This window comes from Balaenoptera acutorostrata, chromosome 10, assembly GCF_949987535.1.
Source record: "Balaenoptera acutorostrata chromosome 10, mBalAcu1.1, whole genome shotgun sequence".
Taxonomy (NCBI): domain Eukaryota; kingdom Metazoa; phylum Chordata; class Mammalia; order Artiodactyla; family Balaenopteridae; genus Balaenoptera; species Balaenoptera acutorostrata.
Genome location: NC_080073.1, coordinates 66,154,984 through 66,178,765, shown reverse-complemented (window position 1 = coordinate 66,178,765; position 23,782 = coordinate 66,154,984). Strand labels below are relative to the sequence as shown.

The following is a 23,782-nucleotide window of genomic DNA, read 5'->3' as shown; positions in this document are numbered from 1 at the left end:
TTCCATCCATTTCTTTGGTCATTCCTTGGATTCTTTCATCGATTATTATGTCCATGGACTGTCCACTCTGTGTCCAGCCCTCTGGCCACCCTTCTTGTTACCCATCATTTCTTCCAACCGGGCCCATTTTCTGGACCTCCCTCCACATTGGGGGGCTTTGATGGCCATCCCCCTTCTCTACAACGGCTCCCCTTGCTCTTCTTGGGAGGAAAACGCCAGTCCCTGTTACCCTTCAGAATCCTTTGGGCTGGAAGTTGTCACACCCTGGGGTCCAGGGAAAACCTCCTCTCGGCCCTAATGCCCCCATGTACCCCTCTCCCTCCCCATCCCCGGGAAGGAGCAGACAGATCTCCAGGTCCCCTCCACAGCCGACAGGTTCCTGACAGAGGAATATGGGGAGGGTGGCACAGACCCCACAGCAGGGCCCTACGATTACACCTATGGCTATGGGGACGATTATCGTGAGGAGACGGAGCTTGGCCCTGCACTCTCTGCGGAGACAGCCCACTTGGGAGCCGTAAGTGAAAGGAGCTCCTCTTCCATTCTTGACTTCCAGTGGGAGCTACAAGAATCGCTTCCTGTTGTTTTTGATTGTTGTCTCTTGTCTGTGAGCTACTTCCCATTAGTGGTTTTACATTTTCTGTTCACTTCCTGCCTTCCCTTGCCAAAAGTCTTATTCTATGGATCCTTCTGTCCAGGGCAATTGGTTGTTTTTGTTTTCTTTTTTTTTTTTTTCAATCCTATGGCCACTTTTTGTCTTTCTTGGTCACCTCCTGTCTCCATCAAGCTGGATTTTATAAAGCTTTTGGTCAATAAGCCCCTACCTTGTGTCCATTTTCAGTCTGTCTCGATCATTTCTTCTTGGTCGAAACAATTTCTTGTCCGTGTTGCTGCCAAATGATCTAACTTCCTCTATCACATTTTCTAACCTACAGGCCCCTTCCTGTCTGTCCCCTCCTGTCTTCTCCAGTCATGGCACCCATTCTGGTGACTGTGTCAGATTGAACTGGAAGGGACTTATTCTTTGTGTTTTGGCGCTAGTTTTTCATGCTCTCTTATCCTTTGATAATCAGCCGCTTCCTATGTGTCTCAGGTCATCCAAATCATAAAGTTTCCATTGTGGGCCTAGATATTTATCACGGCCACTTCCTGTGTGTACTAGCCTTGATGTTTGTGTTTGCTGGAAGAATTGCCTTTCATTGTCATAATCCATTTCCCGGAGTTACTTTCTGTCTGTTTTGTGAATTTCTTTTCTCTCTTGGTTGTGGTAGCCATGTTGTTATTGAAGGTCCACTTCCTGGATCCTCTTTCCTTGGCTGCTTCCTGTCTGTCCCACCACTTCCTGTTTATCTGGTTCATTTTCTAGCCGTCTTGGCCATGTTTAATTTTTCTTGGCCCTGGTATCATTCTTGCTTCCAAGTGTTTGTCCCTTTGTTCTGTCTCCCCTAATTGTGTCCCATGTTTCAACCACTCCCTGTCAGTGGGGTATTTCCTGTCTACTCACCTCATCTTTTGCCTCTACCCCACTGCCTCATCCTACCCTCCCTGCTGTAATAATTCCACCCTTGACCCTCTGCTGCCTTTCCCTTATGCTGCTTTCTGGAAATTTAGGGTTGATCTGGGATATGGGAGAGTTTGGAAATTGATCACTGTTGCTTGATCAGGATGGAGGTAGAGGGGGGCATTTTGAAGATCTTTGTTGGGAGAGTTGGGGGGTGGTGGTGAATATCCTCCATTCTCCTTGTCCTTATCTTGGTTCTGGCCCCAGAGTTGGGAGTGGGCATCAGAGTCGAAGTGTGGAAGAGAGGCGACGGGTGGGCTTGAAGTATAAATAAGGGTCAGAGGAAGGGTGTAGCATCCTTGCTGGGAGAGTAACTAGGAGGACTTGAGGGGCTTGGCTTGGGGCTTGAGCAACTGAACCCAGGAGCTGTATTTTCCCAAAATCCAGTTATGAGGTCTAAGTTTGAGATATCAGTGGGGACTGCTCTCCAGATCTACTTACAGTATGAATGTCTAATCTCTGGGGAGTTTTAAACTTGTGAACCCTTACAGTATGAATGTCTAATCTCTGGGGAGTTTTAAACTTGTGAACCCCTTGAAACTCTAAGTAAAATTCTGTGCATAAGGGCATACACTTTTTCTTTTCTGGAGAAAGACTCCATAGATTACATCAGATCCTCATATGGATGCATGACCTTCCCCTAAACCCAAGTAAAAATCTATCCACAATCTTAGAGAGATTCTTATTTGGTGAGGTGGGGTAAAGATGAGGAAGTTGATGGTTTCTTAAGGCTCTCAGGGAGTTTGGGGAATAAGGTGCAGTCCTCCAGAAGAGAGTTTGGGAAGGTTGGGGGTTTGGAATCCCAGGAAGTGTCTGGGGACCTTCCTGAGAGAGGTTCTCAGGGAGATGAGGAGACTGTGTTTTCTGAGGTGGAGCTGGGAATTGCGGGGAGGGGAGCCCTGAGGTCTCCCTTGGCAGACCTGGGAGGTCTGTGAAGAGGGAGTCTTAGAGGAGGAGGGGTGGACTTGGGGGTAGGGTCAGGAGGTCTCCAGAGGACCTGAGACTGCCACAGGGATGGGAGCAGTCCTGGTGTCTTGGCTGCTTATGGGCCCCCCTGGGGGTTACATATGTGTCTCTCTCAGGCTGCCCGTGGTCCCCGGGGGCTGAAAGGAGAGAAGGGGGAGCCTGCGGTGCTGGAACCTGTAAGTCACTGTGGTCACCGAGCTGAGGGCAGTGGGATGAAGGGAAGGAGGTGGGGGTGCTAGCCCTATAGCCTCTGACTTTTAACCTTTGACTCCACAGGGTATGCTAGTGGAGGGGCCCCCTGGTCCAGAAGGCCCTGCGGTGAGTTCTAGCTGTGACCCACTAGCCTCCATTCTTTTCACAGAGATGCTTCCTACATGCTCACCTGTGCCTTCCCCACATAGACCCAGGCCTCCTTCTTAGAACTCAGAGCACCCTTCCAATCAAAGCTTCCCAGATCCCCAGATCTCTTCTGTAGAGACCACCCCTCAGCCACATACCCCTCTTCTATCCAAACGCCCACACCTGACCCCCTCTTCTTGTATCTTTCAGGGATTTCCTGGTCCCCCTGGCATCCAAGGCAATCCAGGCCCAGTTGGAGACCCAGGCGAGAGGGTATGAGGACATCCTATGGGGGTGGGAGGAGGGCTGCAGAGGAGCCACTGGTACCCAGTAGGGGGTACCATGCTCAGTAATTTCTCATTAGAAAAGAATTAGACTCTGGTCGGGGAGGGGAGTAGTCTGGTGTCTCACCGTCATTTTTCTCCATGGGGTGTGGGGAGAGCTTGGGAAAGATGTAGGGAAGTCTATATTTATTCTGTTGAGGAGGGTTTCAAAATGATGCCAGGACCCTAACAATCCCCTGTGGCCATATCCTTCTCATTCTTTCCCCACTCTAGGGCCCCCCTGGCCGAGCAGGGCTCCCTGGATCAGATGGGGCCCCTGGCCCTCCCGGCACATCCCTCATGCTCCCAGTGAGTTGTCTTCTGGGCTTTGGAACTAGCTGAGGGGGGAGGGCGGGAGAATTGTGTTGTGTCACCAAGAACCAGAGGAGCAGGAACTCCAAGGAGGAGTCTCTAAAGACCATCCACCCAAAGAGATTGATCTTAGGGGTGGAGGGTTTAGGGCCTCATTAGATGACCTGGAGCCAAACATGGAGCATCTAGAATTGGGCAGAAAATCCTAAATTTCAGGGGGTCTAGAACCAAAGGAGAGTCTTTGGGGAAGAAGAGGCTCAAGAGTGGAGGAGGAGGACAGGAGTTGAGTTTCTGAAAACCTCTAAGTGATTACCTGGAACCCATGGGAGACACTGGAGGGGGGCATGGGGGGAAGTGGTGTCCTGGAACCTGGGAAATGGGGCAGACATGCTGGATGATGCCTCTGGCTGGGAGGGTCATGTGGATTTCCTGGAAGACCCTAGACCTTCTCTCCTTGGCCCGCAGTTCCGGTTTGGCAGTGGTGGGGGTGACAAGGGCCCCGTGGTGGCGGCCCAGGAGGCCCAGGCCCAGGCAATTCTGCAGCAGGCACGGGTGAGGAAGGCTGGGGGATCTTGGTGGGGGGAAGGGTGTGGTGGGAAGGGGAAGACTCTAGGAAGAGTTGGAAGGGTAGGTTGGAGTGAATGTAGGGCAGGCGGAGGTCTGGGTTGGTTTGGGGTTGAGAGGGAGGTTGGGGAAGATACAGGGCAGTGGAATGAAGATCAGGGGTACAAGGGTGACTTTGGGAAGTGACCTGGGGTCCGGAGTTCTCCATCTGCCTCTTGCTTAGCTCTTCCATCTCCCCTGCTCCCTCAGCTGGCGCTCCGAGGACCCCCGGGTCCCATGGGATACACGGGCCGCCCTGGACCCTTGGTGAGTGAGTGGGGTGTTGGGATAGGGGATTCTTTATTTGTGTGTGGGGGTATGGATAGTTCTGGAAAAGGACCAAGTTGCAAGTTTTTTGCTTCTTTGGGGGAGGGCTCTGAGGCCACCGATGGGTGTGTCCTTCAGCACAGCCACCCTCTCTTCTCTCTCGCAGGGACAACCTGGGAGCCCTGGACTGAAAGGAGAATCTGGAGACCTAGGACCTCAGGTGACAGCCCCCACCCACCTGATCCCCAAACCAGTGCCCCCCCCTCTGTCTATACCCACTAACCCTGCCCCTGCCTCTCCCTCCCAGGGCCCCAGAGGACCTCAGGGCCTCATGGGCCCCCCTGGCAAGGCTGGGCGAAGGGTGAGTGACCTGGGGGTAGGATGGGTGTGGGTGGGGGATGGGAGACAGGGCATGGGGTGTGGAGGACTGTGCCCCCGCTGGCTCTGACACCTCCCCTGCACCGCCAGGGCCGAGCGGGTGCTGATGGAGCCCGAGGGATGCCTGGGGAACCTGGAGTGAAGGTAACAGGTTTGGGCCCCTCTCTGACACCCATAACTCCCAGCCCCACCTGAGCTCGTTTGTTTTTAGGGATAACCGAGTACCCCCATGAAGCAGCCCCTCCCTACTCAGGACACAGTAGAGAGGGGTGGGGTGGGAAAGGGACTGGGACCTCACCTGGGCTGCCCCTCTTCTCCCCAGGGTGACCGAGGATTTGATGGCCTCCCAGGGCTACCTGGGGAGAAAGGACACAGGGTGAGTATAGGGGCGTGGTGTGTTGTGATGAGGGGGTAGATCTTCTGTGGAGGGGAGGGGAGGTAGGAGGCTGAGGGTCCCAGCAGGAGCTCAGTGAAGGAAATTGGTTGGTTAATTGAAGACAGTCAGTGTCTGCCTGTGTTGGGGGCTCTGCACCCCCTCTTACCTGTTCACCCATTTTCCAGGGTGATACTGGTGCCCAGGGCCTTCCTGGGCCCCCCGGCGAGGATGGAGATCGGGTAAGTGTTGTGGACGGCGGGGGCAGGGGCGGGGGCTGGGTATGGGAGAGGTCTGGACGCTAAGCCTGCTTCACCATGTCCTCCTCCTCCAGGGAGACGACGGGGAGATTGGGCCTCGGGGGCTGCCTGGAGAGTCGGTGAGTGTCAAGGGGTTTGGGGATGGGGGTGGCCCTGGGGATGCCAGAGGAGGGACGCGGGCATGAAAGGGACACGTTTTCTCTCACCCACGCGGGTCCTATCTTCCCCTCACCTGAATGCAGGGACCTCGAGGTCTCCTTGGCCCCAAAGGTCCACCTGGGATTCCTGGGCCCCTGGTAAGTGACTGTCCCTGACTTCTGACCCTGGCGTCTCCCTCTCTCCACCTTCCCTGACTGCCTCCCTCCTCCCTCCCCTCCGGCTCCTCCTCCCTGGCCCCCACCTAGCCCTGCTTCAGCCTTCAGCCCCTGGTGCCCTTGCGGGACCATGTCTTGTAGTGCACCAAAGGCTCTCATCATAGCCAAAAAAAAAAAAAAAATCCTCAAGAAAAACAAAACAAACCCCCACAAACCCACAGCCCCAGGGCCCCAGAACCCCACGCCCTGTGGATCCGGACCGGCTGTGTTTGCTTAGGTTTGGGATGAACTGCTGTGCGCCTGACCCGTCCCACCCTCTGGGATGGCCTGGCCTCAGAAACCACAGGTCCCTCCAGGGCCCAGGGCCGCCTTCCAGCCTGCTCATGCCCCTCTCGTGTTTCAGGGAGTCCGAGGCATGGATGGTCCCCATGGTCCCAAAGGAAGCTTGGTGAGTGATGGGCATGGAGACCCCACCCGACCCTTAGCCCCTGGGGTCTCTGCCAAAGTCCTGTTCCCTTTGCCACCATTTCAACCCCCTGCCTGCCGTCTCGGCTGTCCCTGCTGGGACTCGGCTCTCTGCCCTGTTTGTTCTGTCACCATCTCCTTCTGACCCCTGCCTGGTTGCGTGTTTCTAGGGACCCCAGGGAGAGCCAGGACCTCCTGGACAACAGGGCACTCCTGGGACCCAGGTGAGTGGTCCTGTCCATCCCCTCCCCAGCTTTAGCGATTTCCCCTGGGCTTCCACAGTGGGCCAGATCCCGGGTGGGGACAGGAAATGAAGAGTCTCAAGCCTTTGCTGCTCATGCTCTGAATGGGGGCTGCTGGCGGAGAGAGCGGCCCACCCCTGGGGGGGCCCCTGTGACTTCTCTCTCCTGTGTCTAGGGTCTCCCTGGGCCCCAGGGTGCCATCGGCCCTCATGGAGAGAAGGTAAGTGACTAAGTGATCGGGGGAATGGTGGATGGGCCAAGGCGGGGTGTAGGGTGGGCCCCAAATGTCTGGCTGGGACTGAGCCTCCTCATCTCCCTGCAGGGTCCTCGAGGGAAACCAGGGCTTCCTGGCATGCCTGGCTCAGATGGACCCCCGGTGAGTGGCCCCCACCTCTTAATACAAATCCCCCTTGACCTTCCACCCCAGGGAATGACTTTCAAGCACCTTCAGTGAGTGTCCATACTGTGTGTCCCTTGCACTGGGAGGTCACTGGTGGTGCTGCCAATGGTCGGTCAGCTTCATTAGGTCCCAGGGGGGCATTTGGGTGGAAGAAGTGTAGGGAGGGGTGCAGGAGGTGACAGGGGCCAGTGGTCACGCTCTCCTTCTCCTACCTCCAGGGTCACCCGGGCAAAGAAGGTCCCCCTGGAACCAAAGGAAACCAGGTGAGATCTTCCACGCCTCCTCTCATCCCCTGGAGGGGTCTCCACCCAGGCCCTGGGCCTCCAAGTCCTTGGGATTTCCTCATCTCGTCACGCAGCTCTGACAGTCCTTTGTCCCATGCCCCTCAACCCTCTCCAGACTCCAATGTTGTAACTTCCATTTCCCCCACCCCTAGGGGGCCCCCATGGTGACACCCTGAGACCCCTTTATTGATGCCGCTCTGTCTTTTTTCAGGGTCCATCTGGACCTCAGGGTCCTCTGGGATACCCAGGACCTCGAGGCGTCAAGGTAATGAACCACTGGGCTGGGAGATAAAGGCTGGGGTCAGGGGAGCCAGCTGGGGCCCCAGGAGCTTGGTCCTGCCAGCCCAGCCTCCTCCCCTGATCTCTCGGTCTCTATCCCCCACTCTAATTCCAGGGTGTGGATGGAATTCGGGGTCTGAAGGGTCACAAGGGTGAAAAGGTGAGCAATGCGCCCCTAACTTCCCAGCCCCTCCACCTGCCCCACACCAGCCTTTCTGTCCATCTCTGCCTCACCCCCTCCCTCCATCATCTGTGGTGTCCTTTCACCCCAATCTTTCTCAGGGCGAGGATGGCTTTCCTGGGTTCAAAGGTGACATGGGTGTGAAAGGTGACAGGGTGAGTAGAAACCCCACACTGGCCCCCCAACTCTAAGTGCTGATGATCCTCCCCTTTGGAGCCCCCAGTTACCAGCCTTCCCCTCACCCCCCCAATACCCCAGACTCCTCATCTCCAGGCTCCCTTTAGAGGATCTGATCGCCCTCTAGAGCCTGATCTGAGCAGGAACCCAACCCCGTGCTCTGTGACCCACCAGCTCGCCAATCACAACACTCTCCCTGCCCCTGTGGGGCTCCCTGTCCTGCAGTAGCTTTGGGGACCCCCACCGACCCCACTCAGCCTCACTGGGGCCTGCCTCTCCTCTCGGGGCTCAGCCCCTCCCCTAGTCCCTATCACTCACCTCTCCAACTCCCTCACCCAGGGCGAGATTGGAGTCCCTGGTTCCAGGGGAGAGGATGGTCCCGAGGGGCCGAAGGGACGCACTGGACCCACTGGAGACCCTGGCCCCCCTGGGCTCATGGGCGAGAAGGTGACGGGGAGGGTGTGAGGGGTCTGGTCTACATGCTCTAGGGGGATGGGGCCCGGGGTGCTGGGATCAGGGTTGGGGTGGGGTGCCGACAGCTGAAGTCTGCAAGTCAATCAAAGGTGACCATGCATTATGCTCCTCTCTGTGTATATGGCGCCTCCTAGACACTGATGCGTTGAAGGGGGGGATACATAAGAAGTCAAGGAAAAGTCTCTGTCGTGAAGACTTTACAACAGATTGATGGGGACAGGGCAGAGAGGCCGTCATAGGATACCTGAAGGTGCCGGGCAGAGTGAAAATGTGTCCAGACTCCGAGCAGTAGGCATTCCGAGAAGGAAGAGAGTCAGAGAGGAGGTGAGCTCTGACATCTTCAGAGCTAACTCTCACCAAGCCCTCACCGTGTGCCAGCACTGTGACAACTTGTCCTGTCAGTCCTGTGGGGTGGGCGCTACTACAGTCCTGAAGCATCAGAAGGTTTAGATACTGGTTCATCACACAGCCAGTGAGGGCCAGAGCCAGGGTTTGAGCCCCAAAAGTCAGGCTGCAGAGTCCCTGCTCCCCACTTCCGCTCCACAGCTGCCTTGGCAAGACAGGTCCTGAAGCCTCAGGGGGCAGGGGTGGATTGGTGGGGGGGGGCCCGGGGTGGTGCAGAGTGGAGCCAAGGAGTGAGGCGGGGTTGGGGGGCCTGCAAGGGGGCCGGTCTTGCTGGGGCAGGACTGTGTGCTGGGAAGATGGGGCTGAGGTTGACAGGTAGGTAGGGGCTGGATCACAGCGCCTGCAGGACTTGAGCTGCAGATTTTAAGACACAGGGGAGGTGAGATTCCAGCCCTAGAGTTTGGGGAAAATCCACTCTCAGCAAGGAGAGGTTACAAAAGCCAGGCATCCTGGGAGGTGGGAAATGAGGGGCCAGGGGCTGGGGGTTTGCTGGGTGGGGGCTGGCCCCCATCTCTGAGGGTTGGGATCTCCAGGGATGGAGTGGCATCCGTGGCTCCTCTCGCTCCTGATCGCGCCCTGTCCATCCACAGGGCAAGCTGGGTGTTCCTGGTCTGCCTGGCTACCCCGGACGCCAGGGTCCCAAGGTGATTCGTTGCCCCGCATGTGCCCCTCCTCCTTTTCCCTTCCCTGACCCCTAATTACAGGAAGCACAGACTGACAGAGCAGCGGGGGACCCTAGAGAGAATTTAGCCCACCCCCATTCTACAGATGAGGGAACAGAGGCCAGAAGCACTAGTTATTGGCAGAGCCCGAATCTCCCACCCTGCTGCTTCCACCACCTCTCCTGACCCACCTTGGCCCTTCCTTGGCCCTCCCCTTTTGTGACGTGTCAATTTTTCCCCTCCTCCATCCTCACCAGGGGTCTCTGGGATTTCCTGGTTTTCCTGGAGCCAGTGGAGAGAAGGGAGCCCGTGTAAGCTGGGGAAGGGTGGGTGCGCAGAGGGAGGGGCAGCTCTGGGAGCGGGGGCCTCACGCCCTGGGTGATGTGTTGTCTCCACTTTGTTCCCACCAGGGCCTGTCAGGGAAATCAGGGCCTCGGGGAGAACGTGGCCCCACGGTGAGTGCAGGGGAGAGACGTGCGGCTCAAGATCCAAAGAGGTGCTTTGGGGCTTTTCTGACAGCTCCCCTGTCCTCTCTCTAGGGTCCACGGGGTCAGCGGGGACCCCGAGGTGCCACTGGGAAGTCTGGAGCTAAGGTTGGTGGTCTTGGCAGGGCTCATCCCCCCCTCTGCCCTGTAGCCCAGCTGCCCTCAACTCCTCTGGCCGCAGGGTTGGCTAGAAAGCAGCTCCTCTCACTCTCTGACTGTTTCCCCCACAGGGAACATCGGGTGGTGATGGCCCCCACGGGCCCCCCGGAGAGAGGGTGAGTGTGGCTTGAGCCCCCTGTTCCCCAGCGCTCCCCAGGGAGCCGGAGTGGGGCCGGCTCCCTCTCACTGCAGGGAGAGGCCCCTTGCCCAGCACCCCTCCCCATTCTCCTGACTCAACCCAGCTTTGTCTCTAGGGTCTCCCTGGACCTCAGGGCCCCAACGGATTTCCTGGCCCCAAAGGACCTCCAGTAAGCTGACCTCTGACCTCTGACCCGCCTTGGTTCTGTGAATCCTTCCCCATCCCCCTTCCCAGCCTAGAGCTCACCTGACATCTGAACCTCTTCCAGGGCCCCCCTGGGAAGGATGGGCTGCCGGGACACCCAGGCCAGAGAGGAGAAGTGGTAAGTGGTGCCCCGGCCTCTTCAGACCCTCACTCCCGAGCTGTCCTGTCCGGAAGTCCCGCTGGGAAGGTTCTCCTGGCTGAGTGGAGCGCATCTCGGCGCTGCTCAGACCACAGCCAAGGACTTGCTGGTGACCCTGCCCTCCCTCCGGGAGCCTGGGTTCCGTGCCACAATGTCCACGCCTGACTGTGTGTTCTGACTGCCCTCTCCTCTCTTCCTCTCTCAGGGTTTCCAAGGGAAGACCGGCCCCCCTGGCCCCCCAGGAGTGGTGGGACCCCAGGTATGCCTGCTCCCTGGAGAGAAAGGACCCCAGACCCTGGAGTTAGTCTATCTGCCTCTCTTCTCCCTTTTCCCGGTCACGGGCCCCTGCCCCTCCTTTGCCTGAGCTGGGCCCCTGGGGCTGGGATTTGGAGCAGGGATCCCAAATTTCAGTCTGTTTCCTGAACCAGTTCTCATCTTCTAGCATCTTGGAGAAGAGGAAGGTCCCCTCAGGGACACCAGGTGGTATGGTTACTCCACACTGGGGAATGAAAACCAGAGCGGAGGCCTAGGAGAGCTCCGGGAATTTCCCAGGAGCTTTGGGGCAGACATGAAGGGGTTCTAAGGGAAACTTTAAGGTGGACAGAGTGAGGTGAAAGCTCTGAGATTGGAGTCTCTCTGTCTCTTTCCCAGGGAGCCGCAGGAGAAACCGGGCCCATGGGGGAGCGAGGTCACCCAGGCCCCCCGGGACCCCCTGGAGAGCAGGGACTCACTGGAACAGCTGGAAAAGAAGGGACAAAGGTCAGTAAGGGGCCCGGCAGGGGGGAACTTGGGGGTCTAGGGTTGGGGTGCCTAAGAGAACAGGCAAATGGGGATTTGAGGGAATAGAGATCTCTCTGCCCAATTTGGGAGTGTGGCAGTGGCTCATCACCTCTGTTTCCTTTTAGGGTGATCCTGGGCCCCCTGGGGCCCCAGGGAAGGATGGTCCCGCTGGTCTGAGGGGCTTCCCGGGAGAAAGAGGCCTCCCTGGCACTGCTGTGAGTGTGACTCCAACCTGGCTGCCTGTAATAAGTCACCAGGCTTCCCGGCACCCCTCAGCGTCACCCTACTCCCGTCTCCCCCCCCATCCTTCCCCGCATATCTCCTGGACCCCATGTCCCCCCTTCCTGTCTCATGTCTGTTGCCTCTGATCTCTGGTTCATAGGGCGGACTTGGTTTGAAGGGAAATGAAGGTCCGGCTGGTCCCCCTGGCCCTGCAGTAAGTCTGGGGTCCCTGGGGGGCAGAGGGGAGGAAGGATGCGGTGCGGCATCTGGATTTTGGCGGGGCTGCGGCACCGGGCAGGGTCAGCCATAAGGCATCTGATGTTGGGCTCTTCTCCTGGGAACCATGGTCAGTGGTCCTCTGGTGTAGGTGGGCTGTGGTTTCTTCCTTGGGAGGGGTCTGACTCTATCTCCTGTCTCAGGGCTCTCCTGGGGAGCGAGGTGCAGCAGGATCTGGGGGACCCATTGGCCCCCCAGGGCGCCCAGGGCCGCAAGGTCCCCCTGGAGCAGCAGGAGAGAAAGGCGTTCCGGTGAGTGTGGGGTCCCTGGGGAGATGCTGGGGAGGGGTCTGTGAGCTGATGGGTTACGGGGGATTTCCTGTAGGGGTGTTTGAGGGGGACACCCATCTCTGGGTCATGACTCCTTCCTTCATTTCTCACAGGGTGAGAAGGGCCCCATCGGTCCGACTGGCCGCGATGGGGTACAGGGTCCCGTGGGGCTTCCTGGCCCTGCTGGTCCCCCGGGCATGGCAGGAGAGGATGGAGACAAGGTGAGGGAGCCCACAGACCCTGGACTCAGTCTTCTTTCCCCATGAGATCGCTGGTCTGGGCATGGCCCGCAATCCCTGTCTGCTTATTCTCCCCACCCTACCCACTCCTTTCTCTAACGTCCCACCTGCTTTCTACCCCCAGGGTGAGGTGGGAGACCCCGGACAGAAGGGCACTAAAGGGAACAAGGGGGAACATGTAAGTGTCCATTCCTTTGACTTTTCACCTCTGGCCTTTAACCTCATTTCCACCTGGTCTCTCCTCTTGTCTTGGCATCTCTGACTCTTCTTTCTCCCCCAGGGCCCTCCTGGACCCCCTGGACCCATTGGTCCCGTGGGGCAGCCTGGAGCCGCAGTGAGTGACCGATGTCCTGTCTGCAGCCTTGATTCCACCCTCAGTTTCCCTCTGCCCTTGGGGTTGGGGGTGGGAGTGGGGGCGCTCCAGGCCTGGTGCCTGGCTCTGTGTGGGGCTTGTGGCTAGAACACACCTGACCCACGACCATCTTTGTGTCCTTGTCCTGCCCTCCTCCCACCTCAGGGGGCAGATGGGGAGCCTGGAGCTCGGGGTCCCCAGGGACACTTTGGAGCCAAAGGTGATGAGGGAACCAGAGGATTCAATGGGCCCCCAGGACCCATTGGTCTACAGGTGAGTTGGGGGGTGGAGACAGGGGCTGAGAGGCGGGGTCACACTGGAGCTCATGTCCTCCCCAGACCCCCTAGCCCCCTGCTGACAAAGGAGGTCTGGGGAGGTGGGGGCAGAGGACTGGGTGGTGGGGGGTATGTGGGATCTGGGTGGGGGGGGACCCCTCTGCCGAGGGCTGTGCTCCAGGTGGTTTGGTCACCTGGGTCTGTGCTGTGTACACCTGCGCAGGGTTTGCCAGGCCCCTCGGGGGAGAAGGGAGAAACAGGAGACGTGGGCCCTATGGTGAGTGGGACCCCATTAATAGGGTGTGATCCCAACTGATTCCAGCCCCACCCGCTAGGCACACCCCTGCTCATCCAGCCCCCACCCCAGCAGCCCACTGCCGCTGACTCCCAGCTCCCTGCATGCCATTCCCTGGCCTGGCTGCCTCCCTCCCCGCCAGGACCTCTGCCTCCCTAACCCTCCACCACTCACGTGCATCCACGGCTCGCTTTCTCTCACTTCCCTTCCCATCACGTGTATCTTTTCTCCAGGGACCACCCGGGCCCCCAGGACCTCGAGGCCCAGCTGGACCCAATGGAGCCGATGTGAGTCCTCTTGGCCCCTTGTCCCTCCAGATCAGTGTGGCCAGTCCTCTGCCTCCCTTTCCCCAGACAGTAAACTCTAGTCTCATCTCAGATGCCAAGAGAAGCCAGTGGACCCTGGGAAGGTCTCCCACTGTCTCACTGCTCTGACCTCAGGCCCTCCTCCAGGCTCTGCCCCCTCATGGCACCCCCTCCCATAAGCAATGATCCCTATTTCTATTCCTCTTCCAGGGTCCACAAGGTCCCCCTGGAGGTGTTGGGAACCTGGGTCCCCCTGGAGAGAAGGTACTGGGAAGGGGTACATAGATGGTCTGGGGGGATGAGGGTTGGACTTTTGCCAATTTTGGGGGGGTCAAAAGAGAGTGAGGGGGAATATCAGGATTTTTTTGGGGGGGAGGTGGAGGTTTTTGACTGCAATCTCCTTGCAGGGGGAGCCAGGAGAGCCAGGATCTCCGGGAGTCCAGGGCGAGCCAGGGGTCAAGGTGAGTGGTAGTTCTGAGGCCCTGCTCTGCAATCCCCTTCACCCCCTCAATCCCACCCCCACCTTTCCTGTGACCTCCTGGAGCTGGAACTCCTGCGCAGCCCATGAGTCTGTGCTCCCGGTCATTCTCCGTGAGGCCTGGTCCCTGGATCCCGGTGGGCTCTGTCCCCCTTTCCTTGAAGCGAAGAGGGGCCAGGGACTCCCACCATGGGCTTGACTTTCTGTGTGCACCCCGATGTCAGCGAGGCACGAGGGGGAGGCTGAAGCTTTCTTAGAAGCACGGGCTGGATCTTTGATCTTTGGGACCCCCTTTGGGACCATCTGTAACCTCTGCTCATCCTCTAGGGTCCACGCGGGGAACGTGGGGAGAAAGGAGAGTCGGGGCAGCCAGGAGAGGCGGGACCACCAGGGCCTAAGGGCCCCACCGGTGATGATGGCCCCAAAGGGAACCCTGTGAGTTTGGGGGGAGGGGCTGCGAGGAGGCCCCTGTGAATGGAGATCTGGGGATATGGGTGTGAGTGTGAGGATCTTGGAGTTTGGGGAGCCCAAGAGTGTGGGAGATGCCTGGGAGGAAGGCTTTGCGAAGGGGGTCTCCTGGGAGGGATGTACGGGGTCTGGGATCCAGAGAGAAAGTGAGAGAAACCCTAGTTAATAACCTGAAAGCCTTAGAGGGCAGGCAGTGCAGGAGGTGGGGAAAAGGGGGTGCCAGAGACCCTCTTCCTAAGTGGTGCAGGTGGGCACTGCCTGTAGAGAGGGGGAGTGTGGCATGTGGCCATGGGGGTCTGTGTTGGCCCTGGGTGGGCTTAGGGGGCTGTGACCCTGACCCTTGGTTTCCCTCTGGATCAGGGTCCTGTTGGCTTTCCTGGTGACCCTGGCCCTCCTGGAGAAGGTGGCCCTCGGGTGAGTCTTACCTGGGGAGGGGAGGGGCTCTGTGTGGCCGATGGGCATGGGCGTGGGAACCGGGGTTATGGTAGGGCAGGTGGAGGGATGGGAGGATTGGCAGTTTGGGGGGGTGATGCCAACCAGGTCAGGGGCCCCCTCTGACCTTGCTTCATCCCTGCAGGGCCAGGATGGTGCTAAGGGTGACCGCGGAGAAGATGGAGAGCCAGGACAGCCTGTGAGTGCCCGGTGACCCCTACCCCACCACTGAGCCCAGGCCCTCAGCCCTGTTTCTCCTCCACTATGCCCTATGCCTGAGGGGTCCCTCACCCACCACTCTTCCTCCCTCCATAGGGATCCCCTGGTCCCACTGGGGAGAATGGGCCTCCTGGACCGCTTGGAAAGAGGGTAAGTGAGGTGGTCTCCTGGGACCTTGCGGGGCAGGCTGGATGGCAGTTGGGGCAGGGGCAGGTGGGATGTGGAGGGAGACGCCTGGTGTGCCGGTTGTCCTTGGGTGAGGTGTGTATGTGTGTGACCATTTGTGTTCGTAAGCGTGCTGTGTATATTTGTTGCTGTATATTCTGTCTGTTCTTGCCAGGGGTGGTGTTGTGTAACAACCAGTCAGAATGGACACGGAGGGAAGGGGCTGGCTTTCCTGGGGAGGTCCCTGCTGGGTCAGGGATTAACCCTGTTTTTGCTGGTGGTGTGTGGGCAAGAGGCTCTTCACCAAATGCACAGAACTACTCAGTATTTTAACAGCTGATACAGCTGTACCGGCTCTCCCATCTGTGAGTCGGCCTCTGCGACTGTGCCTGTGCATGCGCAGGTATGTGTGTGTGTGTGTGTGTGTACACACGTGTGTGTGTGTGTACACGTGTGTGTGTGTGCACCAGGAGGACAGCGAGGGGGAGAGAGGTGAGCCTGGCTATTCACTGCCGCCTCCACCTGCAGGGACCTGCTGGTGCGCCTGGTCCTGAGGGGCGACAAGGAGAGAAGGGAGCCAAGGTGAGGGAGACGCAGCCCTGGATGCTGGAACATCCCTTCCATCTTTCCACCCTTTTGGTCCTCACACTTCAGCCTCCAAATGCCTCCCCCACATCCACCATCTCCACGCCGAGCCCCCTGTGGGGACAGGGTTCCCTATACTTGTCCCTGCCCCAGGGGTCCCTGGGGTTTGACCCCTCCTCCCTGCCTCACCCCCGTCCACCTTGGACCCCCTGCCCCCAGCCACACCCCCTCCTCTGCCCTTCAGGACACTTTTTTGGGTGTGTTTCAGGGGGATCCTGGTGCTGTGGGCGCCCCGGGAAAGACAGGCCCTGTGGGTCCTGCAGGCCCAGCAGGAAAACCTGGTCCTGATGGTCTGCGGGGGCTCCCGGGTTCAGTGGTGAGTCATGGAGCAGAGAGGCTTGGCTGGGGAGGGGGAGGCGCACGGTGTGGGGACACTCTTCCTGATCCCCGTGGTCCCCTCAAATCTGCAGGGTCAGCAAGGCCGTCCCGGGGCCACAGGCCAGGCTGGGCCTCCAGGCCCTGTGGTGAGTGACTGTGGATAGGTGGGGGGGGTCGGGGGGGGTCCCTGGGGCAGTGGGCATCCAGCCTTGGAGGAAGTGGGAAGTGGTGGGGGGTGAGTGTGGTCCCACCTCCCCCAGGAGAGAGTGACTTCCTGTCTCCCCACAGGGACCCCCAGGGCTTCCTGGCCTCCGGGGCGATGCTGGGGCCAAGGGAGAGAAGGTGAGTGACCGCACATAGCCAGGTGTCTCAGCCTCACCCCTGAAACCTCCGGGGGGCCTTGTGCTCTTGGGGAGCCCTTCCTCAGTCAGGACCGTGGCAGCCCCTGCTCTTTCCTCAGACCCGGCCCAAGTCCCTCTCTTGTCTTCTGGGCTCTGACCCCTGTGGTTCTCCTTCTCCCCATTCATGTGTCTCCTCTATGCATCCCCCTGACCACCTGGCCCCTTTTCCAGGGTCACCCAGGTCTCATTGGACTGATTGGCCCCCCGGGGGAGCAGGGAGAGAAGGGTGATCGAGGGCTTCCTGGTCCTCAGGGATCCACAGGGCCAAAGGGGGAGACGGTGAGTAGAGGGCGTGGTCTTGGGAGGTCTGAGGGTGGGGTGAGGGTGGGGATTCATGGGGGTGTGGGAGGGTGGGGGGTGGATACTCAGCTGTGGGGTGAGGGAGGGGGAGGGGAGGAGGACCCAGTTGAACCAGGCCCCTCCCTTTCCTAGGGCATCCCAGGAGCATCTGGCCCTATTGGTCCTGGAGGGTCCCCTGGCCTCCCTGTGAGTACCCCATCTGTTCCTCAACTCAGTCCTCTAAACCCCACTGCCCCCCTCCATAATCTCCCACTAGCTTCCATGACAATGCCAGCATAACACTCATAGGCCCCCGTGTCCCCCATATGTTCCTACACCTTCAGTGTTTCCACTCCTGTCCTTCCAGGGCCTCCCGAATGTCCCCATGTCCCCCATGCCTGCTCCTCTTGTGATGGCTCCAGGGTCCTGTGAACTCATGACCTTGCCTCTCCAATTCTCCTTGTTCTGATCTTCCCCTGTGGTGACCATCTCTTTCTTGTTCCTCGTTTCACAGGGACCTGCTGGCCCCAAAGGAGCCAAAGGAGCCACAGTGAGTGACCCCAAGCCAGCTCTGACCTTCCCTCCCCCCAGCCCTCCATAGGTGGACTTGACACTGTCTCTTCAAGACAAACATACTCCCTGCCAGCGGAGCCCCTCATTCCCAGCCCAGAGACTGATTTGACCCTTCTGTGACCTTGATTGCATTCTTGACCTCTTGACCCCTCCATGACTTCATTGACTCCCTTGGCAGGGCCCAGCCGGACCTAAGGGAGAGAAGGGCGTCCAGGGCCCTCCAGGACACCCGGTGAGTCAGTGTCAGGTCCTGCTTTTCTGACGGTCCCCCTCTGTCTGGGTGTTTCTCCGCATGGCCCTCACCCTGACCTGTCTCTTGCCCTCTCTGCCCTTCCCTCCACCAGGGTCCCCCCGGCGAGGTGATCCAGCCCCTGCCCATCCAGATGCCCAAGAAGACTCGGCGCTCAGTGGATGGAAGCCAGCTGATGCAGGAAGATGAGGCCGTGCCAACTGGGGGGGCCCCGGGCAGTCCTGGGGGGCTGGAGGAGATCTTTGGCTCCCTGGACTCCCTGCGGGAGGAGATTGAGCAGATGAGGCGGCCGACGGGGACCCAGGACAGCCCCGCTCGCACTTGCCAGGACCTGAAGCTCTGCCACCCAGAGCTGCCTGACGGTCAGTGCCAGGGACACGACATGTGAACAACCGTGTGGACGTAAACAAGCAGGATGGATGTCGGGGGAGGCTTGGGGAAGCTGTGGGGTGGGGGTGAGGGTGGAGGGGCTTGGAGCAGCAGCTCTTTACCAACTGGGTCAGAGGTATTTCCGTATGTAGCAACTGACATGGTCCTACCAGGCTCATCAGCTCGTTACCTGCTCGGGGTCTACAGGAATTGATAAGCATAGACTCGTGGACACACATGCTGGCATTTACGCACACAGACACGTGTGCAAGCCTACAGCCACACGTTGGACCAGCGTGAGGGTGTCAGTGCTCCTACCCCCTCCATTTGCTAGCCTGGGGGTGCTGCTGGGGGGAGGGGAGGCAGAGACGGACAGGGGCATAAGGTGATGCGGGAAACCAGAGCTGTGTTCTGGGGGTCTGGTGGGGGAACGGAGGACTGGGTGTCGGAGGGCACGTGGGGGCGGCTGGTTGGAGCAGTGGGAGGGAAGTGGGGCAAAGAGCATCTTGGGTCCAAGACCTCGGGGGCCCTGACCCTCCCTGCCACTCGACAGGAGAGTACTGGGTTGACCCCAACCAGGGCTGTGCTCGGGATGCCTTCCGGGTTTTCTGCAACTTTACGGCAGGAGGGGAAACCTGTGTGACGCCCAGGGATGATGTCACGCAGGTGAGATCTGGCCTCTGACTGCCCTGTCCCTTGCACCACAGTGGAGCCCCCCTCTGGGCCTAGTGGTTTCTGGGTTTGTGTGACAAGTTCCCTGACCTTTGACCCTGCAGAGCCTGCTGACTCTTCTCTTATTCCGTTCCTTCTCACCAGTCTTCTGATGCTCACTTCATCTCCTTCCCCTGACAACCTAAGACAAAAGTCTGTCTGCCTTTTATTTATCCCCTGGTTCCACCCCGGCCCCTTATTTCTCCCCCAGCCCTTTCCTCCCACCCATTTCCCACCCATGACCCTGGCTCAGCCGCCCTGCTTCTGTAGCTGCTCTGCAGGCCCGTGTCCATCCTTGACTACAGCCCTCTCTCCTGCCAGTTCTCTTACGTGGACTCCGAAGGCTCCCCAGTCGGTGTGGTCCAGCTCACCTTCCTGCGGCTGCTCAGCGTCTCAGCCCACCAGAACATCTCATACCCCTGCTCTGGGGAGGTCTGGGATGGCCCCCTGAAGCTCCGAGGGGCCAATGAGGATGAGCTGAGCCCGGAGACCAGCCCCTACGTCAAGGAATTCAGAGATGGCTGTCAGGTGGGAACCAGGGAGAGCTGGGTGGGGGCGGGTCCCAGACTCAGGCTGGAGGAGGCGGTAGGAAGACCCTTTGGGCAGGGGCGCTCGGGGAGAGCAGGAGGAGGCCAGCTTCCTGGTGTCAGGAAGGGCAGGAAGGATGGAAGGATGGAAGGATGGAAGGTGGGTGTCACCTGTGTGCACATGGCAGTGTCTCCAGAGTGGGTCATGCAGGCTTGTAAGCACAGTTACACAGGTTGCCCTCTGCACACACGGGGTATAAACAATGCCCCCTCCCCATGGAAGGGCACATGGACACCCCCAATCCGTATATACATCCCCAGAGTCTCCTGGAAAGGGTCACACAGGTACACACACGTGGAATTGTGTCAGCTGTCATCACACACTTACACCCACAAGCACATGTACACACATCCCCGTGGAGTCACACAGGCTCACACAACCACTACAGACAAATAATCTCAAAGGCAAACCCAAAGCTGCTCAGACTGGCTCAAGACTGCATGCGTGTGCATGCACACACACATGCACAACCTTCCCAGCTTTCCCAAGCCTGACTCTCTGGAAGAAACTTTAGGAAGAAAATTTAGCAAAGTCTGAACATGGGACACAGATGAGAGGAACAGCATCTCAGGGCACTTGAAGGAGCGGAGAGCCTGGGCCTGAGGTTGGGGTGTCCGCGGGCCCTGTGTGCCTCCCCCATGCTCACTCTCACTCTGGTGTCTCCCCCTCAAGACCCAGCAAGGCCGGACGGTGCTGGAGGTTCGAACACCTGTACTGGAGCAGCTGCCAGTGCTGGACGCCTCCTTCTCAGACCTGGGGGCCCCCCCGAGGCGGGGAGGGGTGCTGCTGGGGCCTGTCTGCTTCATGGGCTAAGACTTTCTCCTCTGTCTGACCCTGTGCATCGACACCAGGCCCACCTGGAATCCCACAGCATCGGCTCTGTGCCACCTCGCAGAAGGGCTCCTCGCCATCTAGGGGGCCTTGGGCCAGGGCACCGAGAGCCCCCAGTCAGGGGCAGTGCAGGGGAGGGGTGCACCTAGGGCTCGCGGCCCTCCCACTTGGAGCCTGTGCCCTGTTCGACAGCTGAGACCCTTATTTAAAATTTACCTCCCAATCACCCCAAACACGTGGAAGAGAAAGGACACTGTGTATTTTGTATTTAAAAGTAATTATATTAATTATTTAAAGAGTGGAAAACAAAATGACAAAAAAGATAAAGAGAGAAATGCCAACAAAAATCAGCGGACTTTGGAGACAGGGCTCTCCAGGGGTGAGCCTGGCACCCTCATCTTTGCCTCAGGGCTCTCCTCAGAGACTGTGGGGGGTTGGGGGCCGAACCCCGCCTCCCTCACACCCCACCTGCAGCACCCACTGTGAACGTTGTAATACATGGTCTCCTTTGTCTCAGGGCTCTGCCTCTCTCTGCCCAGGGTGGGGCTCGCTCATCTCTACCTACCAGGTGTTTGGCTCCGCGACCCGCATGCCTGCTGTCTTTCACTTGGTCTGGGGCTCGCAGGAATGCCTGCTACTTGGGGACCAGGCCAGTCCCTCAGGGGAGAAATGGAACAGTGAGGGGTGTGTGCAGGGCCTGCGGTCAGCAGACTGTTGAACTATTGAAATTCTTCCACGTTAGCTGGGAAATCGCCGTGGCCCTGAGCCCCGCCAGTACACCATTGCCATCCTGGCCACCCCCATCCCTCCCCTGGGTGCCCCCTCACCTTCTCTGATCCTGCAATTAAAGGGTTAATGTGCAGCATCTGGATGGGACTCCCAGGGCCTTGTCTAGCACTATGACCTGCGTCCATTCTGACTGACGGTTAAAAAATGTGATTGTCTCCTGCTGGGGTGTATGTGTGTGGTGCTTGTGTTGTTATTTCAATCCCCACCCCCACTCTCATCCAGCGGCGCCCCTTCTTCCCGGCTGAGCTGTTACCAGAAATGAATGGCTTAATCCCTATTTCCTGGAGGGCCTGTCCAGCTGGGGTGTTAGGGTGCAGAGAGAGTTCATAAAGCCTGGCATACGAGTTCAGAATCTCAAACGGATCCCCCAGTGACAGCAGGTGGGGGTCCAGGGTTCTGCCTGACGCTGGAGCTGGATTGGTTCGGTGTGAGGGTGTGCGTGCCCTCCCTGGTTTCACCTCAAACACCCCATCACCCCCCAGCTTTAGGGACCTCAGGGCTGGAAGGAGCCTTAGATGTCTAGCCTGAACTGTTTGCAGATGAGACTGAGGCTCACTTTCACGACAGCGTTTACCGCCCAGTCCCTTTGGTACAGGCTTGCATGTCCTGCCATAAAAAGCCAGGGCTGCGGCTGGGGCCCCTCATGCTTGTGTGTATTAGGGTCTACATTACTCCAGGCTTTGTGCCGTGTCAAGATGCATAATCCTCGCCCAGTGTCTCCTCCGACTCCGTGCCGCCCGCCGGCGGCCCCTCTCGGGGTTTATTCAGCAGCTCCGAGCCCTCTGGGTCAGGTGTCTCCTCTGTTCAGGGCTGGCTGCACAGCCGGGCATTCTTGGCAGCTCCTGGGCTTCCCATCCTCACACAGCACATCCTGCCTCCCGCCCGTCCTGGCAGGAGTTGAAGACTTCTTTCAGGGCCTCCTGATTACGACGCCCCTTTCCTCGGGCTGCTGGTGCTGGAGGGGGACGGTGTACGAGCGTGTGCACGTATGTGTGTCCCTGTTTCTCTTCCGCAAACCCCCGGTGCGGGTCGGGGAGGGGCTGCTTTGCACCCCAGACCCGGAGTGCCAGTAGGCAGCGCCCCCGTACTTCCTCCTGGCGGATCCCCGATGGCAAGGACAAAGCCCCGATCTTTGAAACCCTGAAGTGTTGCAGCTAACTCAGTATCGATCCCAGGGAGCTCTCCTATGGGCATCTAGAAGTCCGGCCTCGCATCGGCGGCGGTTGGGCAGGAAAACCAAGCGCAGGTGAAAACCCCCTTCCGCGCGCCTGCTCTTCGGGCTCCGCGCATCTCTCTGCCTCTGCGGCCCCCTGGTGGCGGCGCGGAGACCTCGCCCGGCTAAAGCGCAAGCGCAGTGATTCCGCGCCCTAAGACGTCCCTAAACCGCCGCCCCTCCTGCATCACCAACTGCACCCTCATTCCCACTCCCCCAACCCAGGAGGAAGCCGAATGGAGCAGAAGCCCCTGACCCTCGTCTATATGGAATCAGGCGATGGACGTGGTTTCTGGGATCAGCCACGCCCTCCCCTCCATCTCAATGGCTTCAGGCACCCTTCTCCCCCCAATCCCAGGCCTCAGCTGAACAGAAGATTAGACCTAAATAGATGCACCGCTCGCCCGCACCCACTCCCAGACAAGTCGGGCCAGAGCTGAGGTTTCTCCGGAGCTCTCTTTGCAGTTGGAGCCAAACCCACAGAGGTCGCCCTTGGAGCACAGAGGGGAGTGTTCCCAAAGGTCACTTTTGGTCAGATGCTCTGAGCTCAGAGAGCTTTTCTCCGTGGAAACAAAGCCATGCATTTACTCAACTAACATTTATACACGGCGGTTAGGTCCCCAGGCCCATGCACAAAAGTCTATTTAACTAGTATGCCAAGCAACCCCGTATAACGGTTTTATGAGCAATTCTGTGCCAAGCTGCAGCCGAGGACGCCAGGACCACAGCCCTCTCCTTGCAGTGGGGCATCTCCTGCCCCCTCCTCCAGCAAGCTGGGGCCTGGCTCTAAGGAAAGATGAGGGGAAGCACCCAGAGGTGGAAGTTTTGGGGTGTGACTGGGCGTGGGTAGTGCAAGCGTCCTGAAATCTGGACATGTGGGTACTGGCAGGGGCTCCAGTGGCTTGTGGACAGTGGAGGCTTCTAGATGGGATGGGGAGGAGATAAAGGAGAGAGAAATAGAGACTTGGGGGAGTGACTTTGGGCCCCCCAGGTTGGAGGAGGGTGTGAAGGTCCTAGACACATACACAGCCAACAACAGGTTGGGAGGCTTAGGAGGGGAGGACTAGGAGTGGGGAGGACCATGAGATTATAGCGCGAAGGCTGGGGGCATGGGTCCTCTAGCCTGTCACATCTTGGAGCTGCTTCTCAGCCTTGAGCTGATATTTGTGGCGTCTGTGACTTATGGTCAAAAAACAACTTGTAAAATTTGGACAACTTAGGTAACTGTACTTGGGAGCACGACATATCCCAGAGGGCCATGGCCTACCTATCTCTGTCTTCCCTTGGTCATCAAGTCAGTGAAATATGGCACCACTGCGTGAATTCTTACACATTTTCTTTGCCTAAAGTACGTGAACATGCTTTGGTTATAGCTGTTGTGGTTCTGTTTATGTCACTATCAAACATGACATTCACCAACATTCATTCATTAGACATACCTGACACCACTTAGCGGTAGAAAAGCCCAATTCCACTTTGCTGTGTCTTTAAAGAGTGATTTTTTTTTTTTTTTTTTTTTTTGGCTGTGTTGGGTTTTCATTGCCACGCATGGGCTTTCTCTAGTTGAGGCAAGCAGGGGCTACTCTTCCTGCGGTGCACGGGCTTCTCATTGTCGTGGCCTCTCTTGCTGCAGAGCACAGGCTCTAGAG

The 23,782-nt window shown here is 58.5% G+C and overlaps 1 protein-coding gene across 2 annotated transcripts in view; it reads left to right on the top strand.

Annotated features, from left to right (window-relative positions):
- The window catches only part of COL11A2 (collagen type XI alpha 2 chain), a 28,300-nt gene extending 7,651 nt beyond the window's left edge, over window positions 1-20,649 (top strand). Inside the window, exons 8-66 of one of the 2 annotated variants that reach the window (XM_007186912.2) lie at window positions 338-517; window positions 2,644-2,703; window positions 2,804-2,845; window positions 3,077-3,139; window positions 3,424-3,498; window positions 3,967-4,053; window positions 4,315-4,371; window positions 4,538-4,591; window positions 4,679-4,732; window positions 4,840-4,893; window positions 5,072-5,125; window positions 5,311-5,364; window positions 5,457-5,501; window positions 5,625-5,678; window positions 6,100-6,144; window positions 6,332-6,385; window positions 6,579-6,623; window positions 6,726-6,779; window positions 7,022-7,066; window positions 7,299-7,352; window positions 7,482-7,526; window positions 7,649-7,702; window positions 8,064-8,171; window positions 9,194-9,247; window positions 9,523-9,576; window positions 9,676-9,720; window positions 9,805-9,858; window positions 9,981-10,025; window positions 10,164-10,217; window positions 10,317-10,370; window positions 10,597-10,650; window positions 11,043-11,150; window positions 11,297-11,386; window positions 11,554-11,607; window positions 11,813-11,920; window positions 12,052-12,159; window positions 12,302-12,355; window positions 12,458-12,511; window positions 12,695-12,802; window positions 13,028-13,081; window positions 13,333-13,386; window positions 13,615-13,668; window positions 13,812-13,865; window positions 14,210-14,317; window positions 14,711-14,764; window positions 14,928-14,981; window positions 15,098-15,151; window positions 15,695-15,748; window positions 16,020-16,127; window positions 16,222-16,275; window positions 16,418-16,471; window positions 16,702-16,809; window positions 16,963-17,016; window positions 17,324-17,359; window positions 17,561-17,614; window positions 17,727-17,994; window positions 18,555-18,667; window positions 19,034-19,240; window positions 19,973-20,649. In XM_007186912.2, coding sequence (XP_007186974.2) covers window positions 338-517; window positions 2,644-2,703; window positions 2,804-2,845; window positions 3,077-3,139; window positions 3,424-3,498; window positions 3,967-4,053; window positions 4,315-4,371; window positions 4,538-4,591; window positions 4,679-4,732; window positions 4,840-4,893; window positions 5,072-5,125; window positions 5,311-5,364; window positions 5,457-5,501; window positions 5,625-5,678; window positions 6,100-6,144; window positions 6,332-6,385; window positions 6,579-6,623; window positions 6,726-6,779; window positions 7,022-7,066; window positions 7,299-7,352; window positions 7,482-7,526; window positions 7,649-7,702; window positions 8,064-8,171; window positions 9,194-9,247; window positions 9,523-9,576; window positions 9,676-9,720; window positions 9,805-9,858; window positions 9,981-10,025; window positions 10,164-10,217; window positions 10,317-10,370; window positions 10,597-10,650; window positions 11,043-11,150; window positions 11,297-11,386; window positions 11,554-11,607; window positions 11,813-11,920; window positions 12,052-12,159; window positions 12,302-12,355; window positions 12,458-12,511; window positions 12,695-12,802; window positions 13,028-13,081; window positions 13,333-13,386; window positions 13,615-13,668; window positions 13,812-13,865; window positions 14,210-14,317; window positions 14,711-14,764; window positions 14,928-14,981; window positions 15,098-15,151; window positions 15,695-15,748; window positions 16,020-16,127; window positions 16,222-16,275; window positions 16,418-16,471; window positions 16,702-16,809; window positions 16,963-17,016; window positions 17,324-17,359; window positions 17,561-17,614; window positions 17,727-17,994; window positions 18,555-18,667; window positions 19,034-19,240; window positions 19,973-20,113 — 4,272 coding nt within the window. In that variant the 3' untranslated portion in view covers window positions 20,114-20,649. The remainder of the gene's footprint in view (window positions 1-337; window positions 518-2,643; window positions 2,704-2,803; window positions 2,846-3,076; window positions 3,140-3,423; window positions 3,499-3,966; window positions 4,054-4,314; window positions 4,372-4,537; window positions 4,592-4,678; window positions 4,733-4,839; window positions 4,894-5,071; window positions 5,126-5,310; window positions 5,365-5,456; window positions 5,502-5,624; window positions 5,679-6,099; window positions 6,145-6,331; window positions 6,386-6,578; window positions 6,624-6,725; window positions 6,780-7,021; window positions 7,067-7,298; window positions 7,353-7,481; window positions 7,527-7,648; window positions 7,703-8,063; window positions 8,172-9,193; window positions 9,248-9,522; window positions 9,577-9,675; window positions 9,721-9,804; window positions 9,859-9,980; window positions 10,026-10,163; window positions 10,218-10,316; window positions 10,371-10,596; window positions 10,651-11,042; window positions 11,151-11,296; window positions 11,387-11,553; window positions 11,608-11,812; window positions 11,921-12,051; window positions 12,160-12,301; window positions 12,356-12,457; window positions 12,512-12,694; window positions 12,803-13,027; window positions 13,082-13,332; window positions 13,387-13,614; window positions 13,669-13,811; window positions 13,866-14,209; window positions 14,318-14,710; window positions 14,765-14,927; window positions 14,982-15,097; window positions 15,152-15,694; window positions 15,749-16,019; window positions 16,128-16,221; window positions 16,276-16,417; window positions 16,472-16,701; window positions 16,810-16,962; window positions 17,017-17,323; window positions 17,360-17,560; window positions 17,615-17,726; window positions 17,995-18,554; window positions 18,668-19,033; window positions 19,241-19,972) is intronic. The other variant, XM_007186911.2, reaches the window with a different exon arrangement.
- Window positions 20,650-23,782: the final 3,133 nt, after the last annotated feature.